Source organism: Ixodes scapularis, unplaced genomic scaffold, assembly GCF_016920785.2.
Source record: "Ixodes scapularis isolate PalLabHiFi unplaced genomic scaffold, ASM1692078v2 PGA_scaffold10__122_contigs__length_95168666, whole genome shotgun sequence".
NCBI classification, from domain to species: Eukaryota; Metazoa; Arthropoda; class Arachnida; order Ixodida; family Ixodidae; genus Ixodes; species Ixodes scapularis.
Window position 1 is genome coordinate 31470037 of NW_024609836.1, and position 14210 is coordinate 31484246.

At 44.9% G+C, this 14210-nt stretch overlaps 1 protein-coding gene across 2 annotated transcripts in view; it reads right to left on the reverse strand.

Annotated features, from left to right (window-relative positions):
- LOC8029488 (homeobox protein Meis1) overlaps positions 1 to 14210 on the reverse strand; it is a 356592-nt gene that overhangs the window by 10719 nt on the left and 331663 nt on the right. For both annotated transcript variants that reach the window (XM_042287647.1, XM_042287649.1), the window contains exon 12: positions 91 to 149. In XM_042287647.1, the coding sequence (XP_042143581.1) occupies positions 91 to 149 (59 nt within the window). The remainder of the gene's footprint in view (positions 1 to 90; positions 150 to 14210) is intronic.

Consider the following 14210-nt stretch of genomic DNA (forward strand, 5'->3'; position numbering starts at 1 on the left):
CTTTGTTTTGTTTTTTTGTTGTTGTTATTTCTCCACGAAGTACGCAAATTGTAATTGAAGCAAATGGGGCAATGGCTGCGTCAGACTTACCTGCTCGATTAGACTGATCGATCATTGGTTGCACGATTCTTCGCCTCGCGTTAATGAACCTACAAAGAAAGAAAACAACGAATAGGCGTTAGATTGTTGCGGAAAGGAACACATTGATAGCACTGCGGCGACTGCAGAAAGAATCGGACAGCTAATAATGAATGACGTGCAGAATAACTGATCGTCGTCTGTATGCAGTTACTCAGCTCGTTCAATTACATATTGCTCTTCGTGAGCTCGATACACTTCTATAACCGTCCACGTCGCTAGTGTAATGACTTAGTGCAACTGGTACGAGTCTTTATTATTTTTATTTATCTGCAGGAATCTCTGCAGCGCCGATGCATTACAGCATCGGAGTGGGTTTACGGTCACGCTATTACATAATAAAACACAATTATGCACATAAAGAAAGAGCAAACAAAGCGTCACCATCGTAAACAGAACACATCATGAGCCCACTGCTTGATAAGGACGATATGTTTACAATGAATTTATACATATTAAAAAATGAATCATAATCTGCTGACACTTTATCTGCCGGCAGAGCGTTACACTTCGACGTTTTTTTGTTTTTTTTCTGAAAAGACAACAACAACAAAAACTCAATATAGCTTGTCCAAGATATTATTTTATGTATTTTTCGCTGTAGCCATACAAATTTACCCAACAGTGTGACCATATCTTAGTTTTGGAATGAATCGCAATCACTTAGATCGTTGTCGGTTGCAGAGCCCAAAAATGTTTGGACATCTTCTGGTGTGCGACATCATCACAAACAGCGTTTACGCCTCAAAGAAGAGGGATCAAGCGAGTGGCTTGCACTTGTATTTATTAAAACAATGAACACAGCTTGCGTTAGGCATTACCGAGGACTAGGGAACATTCCGGTTAAGGTGTTTGCAGATGTTTAAACATAAAGTTTTGGTGGGACTCTGAAGAAGAACACACACACACAAACACACGCACGCGCACGCACGCACGCACACGCACGCGCACACACACACGCACACGCACGCACGCACACGCACACACAAAAATAGCAGGTTCATTTCCAATTTTATACAGGGAGTTTCGTCATGGACCGAGAATAATTTTAAAAGAAGTCGCTTGAAATAAAGAAGGTATTCCTTTGGGCCAACGTTATCTACCGCTGCGTATGTCTACTAATGGGTGTGAAGTGATAATTGGCAATACACCATAATACATTATTAAAATATGTTTCCCAGGACAGCAGCCGTGAAAATTCTGGTCTCATCGATGGCACTTTCCTAACCCTGTCTGATGATTTTGAACCCGCGTTCCTTGTTAATTTCCAAAAAAAAAAAAAATAGAAGAAGTATAATTAGTGAGGTATCTCAAGAACTCTCTACAACTGCAGGCGCACTTTCGAGGTCGGTATAATCAACTTTTCGCCTCTTCAACGCTTGCTCAAGTAACACAAAATCCCACTGCGGCGTTCCACAGGCGAACAAACGAGCGTGGCTTCCTAAACTAACTGCCGCCGCGTAGGCCCCCTAAGCTAAGAGAGCCCCCAACGACCCGTCATTTTCTCCAGGCTCACGTCTTTCGGGCCAACCTCCTCGGCCAGAAATAGGCCCATCGCCATCGACACCGGAACCTGGAATGAATACTTGATGGCACCCCGGTAACTGCTAACGATCTTCTAGGGACTTGTGTTTCCCTCCCTACCTCCATCCCTCCTCCCTAAACGTTGCACGGGCTTCTCTGTGATCACGTGGTTACGTTTTTCTCTCGGATATGTTTTGTTCCGTCGCCTGGTAGAGCGAAACGAGGTACGCTTTTCTGGTCCCGAGTGCTGCCAGGGGGGGAGACATCCCCAAATGACTTTTTGAGCGTTCCGACGTGGATAGATGGCGACACTGTTTCTCCCTCTTCTCTCCTTTCCCCTCCAGCAGCGACCGCTTTTCAAAAGGACGCGGAGACATGTCCCAACGTGGGTCCTGGTGATGAATGGATGGATGGTGAGCATAGTATATCCCTCTGGCGGAGGCAAAATGAGTTCATGTTGGACGGTTTGATTTTGTGCATGCTTGCTTTTTTGTTCGTCTGTGTGTGCGTGTGCTAGCGACAGGGAATGTCCGTCCCCGGAGGCTATTGTAGTTCTGACGGTCTTCTGCGGGTCGTCTGCCATCGGTTTAGTGTGGTCGTCGTTGGGCGATCACAGCGTTATATGGCACTAGAGACGTCATTCCAGAGGAGCAGAAAGACTTTGATACATGGAGTGTGGAAATTCGCGAGTGCAGCCCAATTATACGAAAAATGTTACTGGTCTACTTACATAAAATCCTGCACACCGCGTTTCAGCATTCACGTATGGTTATGAATTGAAATGTGTTGAATACGGTGTCTAACTTTCTAGTTTGTCAGGAAAGTGAACGAAGGCGAATGATTTTATCAGTGAAGTACTTCATGATCAATAACTTTATCAATCAGTCCGTCCTGGTTGGGACGAATGAAGAGATACATGCGGCTGATTTCTTTCAATCGGGCGGCGTTTTGCGCCATCTAGCCAGTGTGTCTCATTTCAACAGTTCAGCTCTGGTAAACCGGCTACTTCATGGTAGCTATCGGCAGACATAACAAAGCGATATGCAAGCCAGATTCTCTAGAACTTCTAGACAAACGGGACTGACAAACAGATAAGAGTAGACTATAGAATATCCTCGACTTCAGCACAGTAGCTAATTGCAGCATTGACAGCCTACTGTTCGATTCTCATTTGTAATCAACTATAAAATACTAATTATCAGAATAACAAAATGAGGCGTCCAAAAATATCAATGAAACTAAAGGAAACGACGGAGTTCATATGATAGACTACGCTTCCATGAAATATTTGAATCCAGTTTAGCTGCTGCTTCCTTATTGTTTTTCCCCCTGGTGATATCGCAAGTATTATAATTTGCAGCACGGAGAAAAATGAAGCGTCGCCGCTGAGACAGTTGCTTGAAAAGGTACAATAGGAAACCAAAATACAAACAGCTAAGGAAAACAGAAAAGAATCGCAACATCGCTCTCTGAGCGGGCAGCCCTTGCAAGTGACATTTCAATCTCCGAAATTAATAACGTCGCACGCCACAAATCTTTACTGTTTGTTTATTTTAAACAACGGATCATAAAAGAAAGAAAGATTAGACGCGTAAAGCAACACAAAAAATAAAACGAGAACTGTCTACAACAAAATCGGCGTCGGTGACAGCGAAGGAAATTAGACTCACCGGCGTAATATATAATCGCACATAAATCATATCCCAACCCCGCGAAGTATCGCGCCTCTTTATTTTTCTTTTGGATTTTTGTCTCGCCACCTAGAACTAATTTCGTGCGTGTGTTCATTGTAGAACGTTAATGTGCATGCACATTAAAGTTCTGCATGCACATGCACGTCAAATACGTGCATGTGCATGCACGTATTTGACGTAACCATCAGTGTTTAAATAGAACACTATTTCGGCCAAAAAAGTTTCTGTGTGAGCTGTGGAATTAATGTAAACGAAAATAGAAATGCCTTAGGTCAGCGTACCGAGGGGGCTAATCTGAAATTCAGCATGGTATCATGTTGCAGCAGGCTAGTTTTCTTAGAAGCAAAAGTTCGCCGGCGAGCCGATTACGAAGCATCGTAGTCTAAACTCTGAAACTAGAAAGAAAAAAAAAAACAACAAAAAAACAAATAACGGACGCTATTCTATCTCTTAGTCTCAGGGTTTACATTACGATTTCAACTTTTATAAAGAGAGCAAAAGTGCACTTGGAATGTGTTTAACGTCGCTGTCGTGACACCACAGAGACGTCAACGTTGCCCCAGCTAATTAGCTGTGCTATCGTCGCTTACCATCGCCCGTAGTTTCGGATTGCAGTAAATCCCCCGAAACACAAGCTTGAGATAGGATATGTACAGGTCTGCAAAATTCATCAAAAAGCAAAAACCAAAAATACAAAAAAACGGGGGTTTTATAATTGACTTGTTTCAAACGCCTTCGCCATCATCTGTCCGCCATCGCTTGATCACGTGATCTGACCGTGTGTTGGACACGAGGAACGCGTCACCACTCGGCGTCAACTCGGATCCAATCACGTGCAAGCAATGGCCATCAGCCAATGTTGCTTGACAGAATTTTTGAAAAGGGTCTATTCGGGACGTTAATGTGGTGGAAACAGTGCACAGTAACGCCGAACACTACGAAGTGGAATTTAGCCGTCCCTCGGCGAGTAAAGGCCGATTCACACATTTGAGTTGAAGTGTTACCAACTGCGTCACGTCCGCTTGCGACTGCGTTACGGCAGGATGGTTGCTGTGCCAACCAAGCTCCGCGCAACCCGTCGTTGTGGAGGAGTGCAAAGAGCCATAAAGGCTCGATCCAATATGTGCGTTTGATTGAGAAAGCGCAAGTTGCTACGAGAGAACCCACTAGCGACATCTATAGGGTAGTTCTGAAACGCTTCTGCGGGTCATTCTTACTAGAAGGGACACATTTCGCGTGATAGCACGTGAAATTAATTTTTCAGATACTGCAAAACCTGCAGTTTAGTTACACGCAGATCGGAATAGTTCCAGGGTTGCCCGACGAATGGAGCCAGTGTGTCAATGTATCCTCTCGTCGTACCCGGTTTCAAGCGGCTGGAACGCAGTCGATCGTACTGAAACGCAAATTTGTGAATCAGTCCTTAAGCGATTGTTTATCCGTATTAGCTGCATGGATGCGCGATCACAGAGGGGGAAATGACTGCTGGTTTCACTCCCAAAGTCGAAGGATCTACTCCGTGTACGTTGCCGTGTGGGCGACTTCCGATGCCCGAAACGGCGTTCGGAATGACGCGTGTGGATGCTACCGTTTGTATATTTCGCGTTTTTTGTTTCTTTCGCGCCGACAGGGAGGCGATGGAGGTGGGGTGGAGGAGGGGAGTAAATTTTGGCGGGCTGACAAATGGCGTATCTGGTGTCACCCTCCCGCACGATCCTGGTGGCCGCTTTCGTCCCTGCCTTTTGATAGAAACGAAATGAAATCGGAAAGCGGAGAAGAACGAAGAGAATGCGTTAATGCGCCCTTCTTTTCCACCCTGCCTTTTTGACGGCCAAGGGGGGTGGATAAAAAGTAGGCCTAAGGCGATGTGGGTGACAAAGCACCAGGGAAAGGCGATATGGAGAATGGCCCCGAGGTGAGGCTTCGCAGTTTATCTCACTCAGCCCCCCGAGGAATGTCCCCCGAGAAAAGATGAACGACGACGACGGAAATAAGAAGTAAATCATAGTCCGTCTAGAAAGTGACTCAAAAAGAAAGTCCTATCGACAAATACATCGAGAGGGGGCTTCGTTCGGTACGAAGATGGTCGACCGCTCCTGTGATCATCGTGCGCATTCTGCAACGCCTTTTGCGAAATTATTGTATACGGTGACAGGAAACGTTAATATACGATTGCAGTACTTTTTTTAAAGTATATTTGAAATCAGTGTAATAAATTGCGAAGCCTAGTATATTGAAATCAGACGACGTCTCAGCTACGGACTTCACTTTGGTTGGCGAAGTGAATCTTTAGAAGAAAAAAAAGGAGAAAAAAAGGAAAAACAGAAAAACGCGACAAAATGCGTTAAAAAAGAAAAAAAAAACACAAAAAACCCTTGTCATCGGTGGTTTCTTTCTTTCTTCTTTTTGCATTCCATTGATTTGTTTAGATTTGGCTCGAATAGTAGAAGTTGCGATAAATGAAGGTAGGAGGCAGCGTATGGCCCTATTGAATGCTGCTGCAGTGGCTTCAAAATTTCATTTTTTTTAGTATAGGTATTGAAAAAAATACATTTTATTCAGCATATTGTAAGGTTTATTCCGATTAATATATATATATATTTTTTTTTTGTAACCAAACAAGAACGTGAAAGAAAGAGTTCGGAGCGACTCCGACTGATGGTGAGAACGTTAAGAGGGTTTTTTTGTTTTTTTTTGTTTTTTTTTTTTTTGTTTTCGTTTATACATTTTTTTTTCTCAATAAGAACCAAAAAAGAAAAGCAGGGGGAGGGAGAAAAAAAGGAGAAAGGGGTTGGAATGGGAGCAAGTAGGGAAGAGTTTTCAAAATTCAACAACAGATGGCAGAACCTGCAACGAGCGGAGGATGTGGTGGGAGTTGAAAACCAGAAATAAGCGGCTGTGGAAGAGAAAATCGTAAAATAACTTCAGACAAAAAATCAATAAAAATAAAAAAGCTAGGAAGACGTAAATTTAGAGAGAAAGAAGGGGAGAAAAAAAAAAGGGGGGGGGATGCCGTGGTGGTATTTTGAGGAGACAGAAAGAAAGGGGAACGATGGAAAGGGCACGAAAGTCGAGAGATCCCTTTTGTCCTCCTCTCACAAATTGCAAAATCGATACCAGCAGCGCGGGGCTCCCTGCGCTCGCCGGAAATCAACAAGACCGTGGCAATGCCCGTAACGTATAAATAAGAAGGCGACGCCCCTCTCTCATACCCTCTCCCTTTCTCCGATTGTTACCTGAGGGTATGTAAAAGAGAAAGGAGAGCAGGATGGAAAACAAGGGAATCAGCCCTGCTTCCATGAGCAAAGATGAGAAAGGTTTCCTTTCGTCTTCCGAATAACCACGGTGGCTGCGAGAGCGAAGGGAAGATCTCGCGGCGGCAAGAGAAAGAGTTGTGGATGCCCAAAAGCGGTCCGAAACCCAGAACTAAGGCAGAACCGAGGGAGTGGCTGCAAGACGGAGACAAAAACGGATGACTTGAGAAACGTTCTCATCTACGCCGGCCTTTGTTTTTGTGGCATTCCTTCTCACACCAGTCGGAGGAGGAGGGGGAAAAGGGAACCAAACTCCGGCTTTTTTTTTTCTTCTTCGGACTTGACTCGATCAATCACCCTTGCGTTTGGTTCATTGCTTTTTATCTCACTTCCTCCATTGTTTTCTAAGATAAGATAAGCTCGTGACATCACATCGTGAATGCATTCCTGACGAACTGCAATTCCTCATCGGACGTTGCTTCAGAATTGTGCTCCTTTTTTTAAATCTTTATTTCAATTTACTCTTGTTTCTTGCCTCGTAATGTTACCTTTCTGTTTTCAAAAAGAACCAGTTCGGGGTGCGTCCCGTCGATAGCCCGTTCCTCCTCTTCACTCTTTAAGCTTATTTTGAATCAGAATTTCAGCATTAGATAATACTCGATAGAATTCTTCGACCATATACACCAACGCGTGGTTATGACGTCACGCCGTTGTGGTGGCGCTGCTGTCGGCGCATGCGCAGAAGCCTCAATTCACGCGAATCTGCTTTCTGCGCACGCGCTTTGCCCACGACTGGAGTTTGCAAACGTAAACGGGTTTTGTGAACAGCGTGTTACATTCAGCGTTGTACGCGTTACCGAAAGAAAAATTAACGAAACACGTTACTCGTAAATAAAAGTAACGCGTTACCGTTATACGTTACTTCGAAATAAAACGAACGCGTTACCGTTACAGATAAAAATAAACGCACGTTACTTTTACGTTACTTTTCTTTAAATTACGAACTAACACGTTTTACTGTTTTGACGTTACACGAATGCATAACCGCCATATTTCAAGAAACCTTATGTCCACGCGGAAACTGAACATAATTACTTTTTAGGTCTTGGGAAGAAAAAGTAACAAGTAACGTAACTCCGTTACAGTTTACACGAAATAAGTAACGTAAGTACGTTACCCGTTACCGCCAATACTGCTTACATTAGACTCCGTTGGGGCACCGGACTTTCTGATTGCATCTTTAATTGAAAACAGTTAAAACGTTGGACGTGACTGAATATTTGATATTTTGACATGGCGTCCGTCTAAACGTCACTACAACGAGGGTTGAGCAGCAGACGCGACAACCACGAGTCCATAATGTAACGGGAAAGAGTGCGATGAATAGAGATACCGACGTCAAACGAAGGCTCTGTAAGCCAAGCTAAGTCGACGAAATGAGGGCGGTGGAAGTGGGCGCCCGTGGTTCGGCGTCATCTTTCACTACCGAGCCCGTTAATGGCGAGCTGCGGGGAAGCAGACTCGGGATTTGGGGATTGAAGTGTCGGCGGCGAACAGCCCAGCGCTCCTATCCGCGAAGCGGCTGTCAGATAGTCCCTAATGATTCGACGTTCCTAGACACTCCTAATTCCGTCATTCCCCTTTGATATCCGGGTAAGCTATCTTCCTGTCTGTAAGACAAAAGCTATTGGCCTCTCTATGCGTAGAAAAAAAAATGTAGGAAAAACAAAAATTCTGAACAAAGACGACGCGGCCTTTAATTAAAGTAACAATCGAGAAACAGAAAAGATACTAAAAAGAAAAAAAAGAAAGAGGGAGCGATGTGTGAAGGGAAGCCAGCCGGAAATTACAGCGATGTCGGGGCGAAAATCATAGCGGGCTGTCAAACACCACAGTCAAAAAAAAAAAAAAAAGAATTGGGCACATAAATATAAAGCTTAAAGCCAGTCGAAACTATAGTTTCTCTCATGCATAAAACGGGTGACGCCGTGTGACACTCATATCGGTTTCGCTGACAAGAGACAGAAACGCAAAGAAAGAAAGAAAAAAAAAGAGGGATGGAAAGGAAACGAAGAAAGAAAGAGGAGAGCGCGAACCGTGTGGCGGACGCGTAGCAGGCAACGACCGCTCCCGGCCGAAACACAATAGGGAGTTTTTAGGGAACCGTTTCTGGCGCATCCGATACGGTACACGACGGGGCTCTCCGGAACGAACTGCGCATGCGCTACAGCAAAAGACGCGCTCATGCGCAGTCCGTACCGGAGGGCCCCATCGTATACCGTATCGGATGCGCCAAAGGACGGTTTCCTAAAGCTCTCTAAATTGGGGACTTTTTGCTTGCCGTTAAGCCGAGGTCGCACTGTTAATACATAGTATAAGAGTCCGCGGACACTGTCTGATGCTTGTTTCTTGTCCCTTTCACACTGGACGCACAAACAAATTGTCTGCCAACATGTTCTCAAGAACCGTGAGCCGTGTCCACAGACACTTCTGTCCTGATGTCTCCGGAGAACTCCGCCTCTTTTGTGTGACGTATGAGAGCAGTGCGACAGCCGGCCTTAATGTTACTCCCGCACCGTTTGCAAACTATACGTTAGGGAGGTATCTTTCGCGTTGGGGCTTATCTAAAGGCTGGTTTATAGATAGTTGCCCTTTGAGTATAACTGACTGCGTTATACGATTCCGTGGCTTTTTTCACTACGACGCGTTGCAGCCGACCTCGGTTGCCATAGCAACAACCGCCTCGTCGTCGACAGTTGTAAGCGGTCGTAACGCGATAGGTTAAAGTCAAATGCGAATGATGGAAACCTGCCTTCGTTATCGGGGGCGCAAAGTGTATAGTTTAGAATTTGTGGTTCGAGAAGTGGCACGCTTCAACATTGTTCTACAAATCTTTAAAAAAAAGTTATTCATTGTGTTTGTGCCAACGTTCCCCACGAAACCATTTCGGCTTTGAAGCTTTAGGATCGTAACGTATTTTATTAACGAGTGAAAAGTGCCTGATCTTGTTGTCATTGAACAACGTGAGTATACATTCCACCGTGTCGAGATCCTCATCGGGCGGGAAAGAAACCTATATTGCAAAAATGAGAAAACCTCTAGTGAGTAATATATCCGGCTAAAATAATACACTTTACAAAATAACGCCGCGTGAAATGCCTCAAGAAGAAATCGATTGCACGACGAAGAACCATTACGAAAACTTATTGCATCGCGCGGGGGAAAAAAACAACTAAAGATAAAAGAAGAAACGAAACAAAGAACAGAACAACGAATACTTCGAGCCAGATCCTGCACGGTTAATGATGTAGAGAAAGGCGTTTTTCTCTTCTTTTTTTCTTTTACTCATAGCTTTATGTTAGGGTTGTTTCGCTTAAGACCGAGCGGCCACGCGATCAAGAGGGTGGCCAAGAGAGAAAGAGGAAGAGAAACAATTTGTCGACGGGAAGATAAACGGTCCACGTTCCCAAAATCCTGCTTTCTGTGGAATTCGCTTCGCGGGTACTGCGCGGTCGCTCAATCCATGGATCATTCGGGAGAGAATTCAACCATAAAACAGCAAGCGAAGAGAGAATCTCGAATCTAGGAAACTATCGCTAAATCTAAAATTTATTGTAGTTTTTATTTAAATATATATATATATATATATATATATATATATATATATATTTTATTATTGAGCTTACTGTACAATATCCGCGAAAACCAACATTACATTCTTTTGCCTAGGTTGGAATTTAAACAGAAACTGGAATTTAATATTATGCAGGTTGAACGCGAGACATTCTTGAAGAGGTCCCCGTAGCGCAACAACACAAGCAGAACTCAATACCAACTAAATTCACAAAATCCTCCCGCCCCCCCCCCCCCCCCCCCCCCCCGAAAAAAAAGAGACAAAACACGTATGCGATTTATAATGTCCCTACGCGTCAAAAACTCGGCAAGGCCACAACAACAAACCCGTTTCATTCAACAATATTGCATCAAACAAAATCATTTACACCGCGCGAGCGAAACAAAGAGGAACGATGCTCCCGCGAAGGACGCTTCGCCGCACAAAGAGTATATTTGCGGGGAAGCGCACTCTGCAGGGGAACGCATCCTTCAAGGGGAACGCATCCTTTTTTTTACATGGCCGCCGTTCCTTGCACGCCTCGTGCACACTTCTCGCTTTGCGCGAACGAATATACATCAGAGTAGATCTAAAAAAAAAAAGAGCGAGGTGGGGAGTGAAAAGAGAATAAGAGCTTTTTGTTTTCTCTATTTTATTGCAGGGACTGGTGGGTTCACCAGAACAGACCTTCGAAAGTGCGCTTGAATGGAGAGACGACGATCGTGTTATGGCGAACAGCTGACGCGTCGGAGGTAAAGCGGGAGGGTTTGGAATTCGAAATCGATGCTCGCGCAGCACCCGCTAACTCTCTTATCCGCCCCTCCGCGCACAAGCTCTCGCCCGCTCTCAGAGACGCGTTCTCGGCCTATTTCGTTTAAAATGTAGACTAGGGAAAAGGGAGATAAGAACGGCGGCGTGATCTGCTCCCAAGTATCTCAGAAATAAATATAGAGTACCTCCTCGGCACATTTGCGGGAACCTGGTGTCCCTTAGCCGCGTGTTGGTGCAAAACAAAAACAACAATGGCGGTTCGCCACTCGTTGAAACGTGCCGGGGGAAAAAAAAAAGGGGGGGGGGGGGGGGGCGGGCGACACCCAGTGGTTTTGTCTCCGGTGATGTGAGAAACTTGCGTGCGTCATTAATTTGGAGCGCATTCTTGGAAGCTTGTAACAACAGGAATAGTTTAGTTCTATATTTACACAATACAACTTGGTCTTTTTTTAACTTTTGTGTGCACTCAAAACAGCGTGTCGCTGAATAAGAAGGTGCGACTTATACAATAAGCGACGATAGGATACTGAACACTGTTAGCGTTGAGGTCTATAAAAAAAATACAATGACGGAACGCGAGTTCGGGGTCTGCAAATCCCAATGTCCGTGTGTCTGACACGTTGTTCCGTCGACGCGAAACGAAGCGAGCCAACTGCGTCGAATCTGATCAAATGCTGCACCAATCGTTTTTCGGAAAGCGGTGTTTGCTTTGTAGTTCTGACCCGCCCAATGGGTGCCACGTAGTACATGTTAATTCTACTTGATCAATAAGCTCTCGTCGACAATGAACGTCAACGGCGCTCCCTCCATCGGTCTTCCACGTCCGAATGACTCGTTATCCGATCGGCTGGGGCCAATCAAAAATATACTGGAAGACATGGAACACGACATGGAACACGAGAGGCAGCCCAAACTGGACGCTTATTTTAATTTATTTTTGTTTCATCTAACTCCGAAATAAGTTTAAATATACTCATTTTACCCGAAACGCTGTGACGCAATTCGCGCAAACAATGAGCTTTTATTTTTTTTTTCTAAATGAATTATAGTAGACGCTTTGGAGCACCTGTTTATGGGCGCAGCCAGAACCGATCTTCAGTTTTTTTGTTTCCTTTTATTTTGATCACTTCGGTGCATCATTACCACACCGGGAAAGGTTATTGACATTTTAGATTCGACTGTGTCCTTCTTCCCCGCACGAGCCTTTGTGGAGGCTCGTCAAAGCCCGCTTCAGTGACTTGGTTTGTCGGTAAGATTGCTCCCATCAACTCGTACTCTCGGCCGCGTCTGAACTTATGTACTTTGCGCAAATGCCTCTTAGAACGGATCCCTGACATTAATGACCTATGAAACACGCGTTTGTTTTTCACCCCACGCAATAGAAGTCCCAGAAAAAACTTAAAGAAAAACGAGCAGCGTTCACCCCCTCAACTCGCAGCCAGAACAAGCGGCCACGTGATCTGGAGCCGATTATATGCCGCCAATGTTGATCATAGCCACGCGCTGGGGTTGGCAAAGCGCAGGACACGCGCTGAGTTCCAGGCACTGTTATGACTCGGCTGTTGTCGTCGTTGCAGCGATTGGACACGGGCCACTACCCGAATGCTTGTGGAGCTAGTAATTATCACGAGCCCAAGTCGAGTGCCCACGCAATGCTCGGATCCAATCTATGAACCGCATTAAAATATCGTCACTTGGGTGTACTGCTGTACTGCAAATCTCCACGTAACGTCATGAAATTTTGCAAAGGAGAGATTAAATGAAAATGGTCGCTTTTGTCCTTGAAATTACACCGCAAAAAAGAAGCTTCTTGGCCAGTGGCGTTGCGTGTGAGTATCGTTGAGCCCTACGTGTGCCAGTAAGCTCGTGTCAAGTGAAAAACATTCCAATTGAAGATCGTTGCACCGCTCCTTTAAGGTGAAATGATGTACAGCAACTGGACTTGGGAGCACAAGCGCCATTGTTGTCCAGAAAGACAAACACGTAATTTCCTATATTCCCTATAATCCTACAAAACAAATTTATACGTGTCCAATCAAAATACAAGAATATAGAAGATAGAATTTTATTTTATGTATCACTACTTGCGGCACTATCATTATTTTTATAAGTTCTGATACGTTTACTAAAAAAAGACATGTATTTTTTCCTTTTTTTTTAAATAGGGATGTGCCAGTTACCTGCTATTTCGTGGTTATAGTTCGTAAATGTTATTCTTAAAAAAAAATACACTGAAAACGCTCAAAAAAGAAATAAAAGAACAGTTGAAATTCCTCATATCTCAGGGTTGTGTATACGTCCTGACCAACCGTTTTGCGTCGTTCACGCGCTATCATTTGAGTTTCTGGAAAGAATTAATGCACAAACGCGGCGCGTGCGGAAGCGAATTTTACTCCGAATGCAGCGCTCGCGAAGAAGTGTCAGGGAGGCAGGCGTGTTGCCTGGGCAGCCACGGAAAGAGATCCGATCCGGTTGCCGTGGCAACAGCGAACGCCATCACTGCGGATGTGACGGTTGTTAGGGGACAAAGAGGGAGAGAGGGGGGAGGGGGCGGAGAGAGCGGGCTTTGACATTTGATCCGGGGTGGCAGCGAGAAAATTGCCACCTTGACTTGACGCCTACCTTACGGTCTTCGTGCGTTTTTTCTTTTCTCTTTCGATCTTGTTCGTTGCTCGTTTTTTATCATCGTTCTTTCTACATTGCTGTTCTACTGTCGCCTTCCTTTTTTTTTTTTCTTTCTTGGGTGAACTGTACCGTCACGGTTTAGGCTGCACTTTTGGCCGTCCTGAACGCTGCAAGCGACAGAACTCTCTCTTTACAGATGTACTCTTCTGCCTGTTTTCCTGGGTAACGGCCGCGCGTGCGAGCTTGGAAAGGAAGAAGCGCGCTAATTGCACCAAAATCCGTAACGCTTTTGCGGGGACGCGCAACAATGGCGTACGCAAGCCTTCTCATGCATTGTGTGTGTGTATGTAGTCGCATGTTCACGGAGTATACTGCGCACGTTCCAATGTGTTCGGATCACGTGCGTTCTGTGTGCTAGAGAGAATGCGGAGTCGGTGCTCTTCCGCAGGCTTCTCACAAAATGTAGGTGTCTACCAGTAGACGGTACCGAGGCACGATTAGTCCCGCATTTACATAGAGGTGCAGTGATATCGATCTCGGCCTTCCAGCAGTGCGAGAAACATGAACACCGGCAATTTATATTGTCCGTAC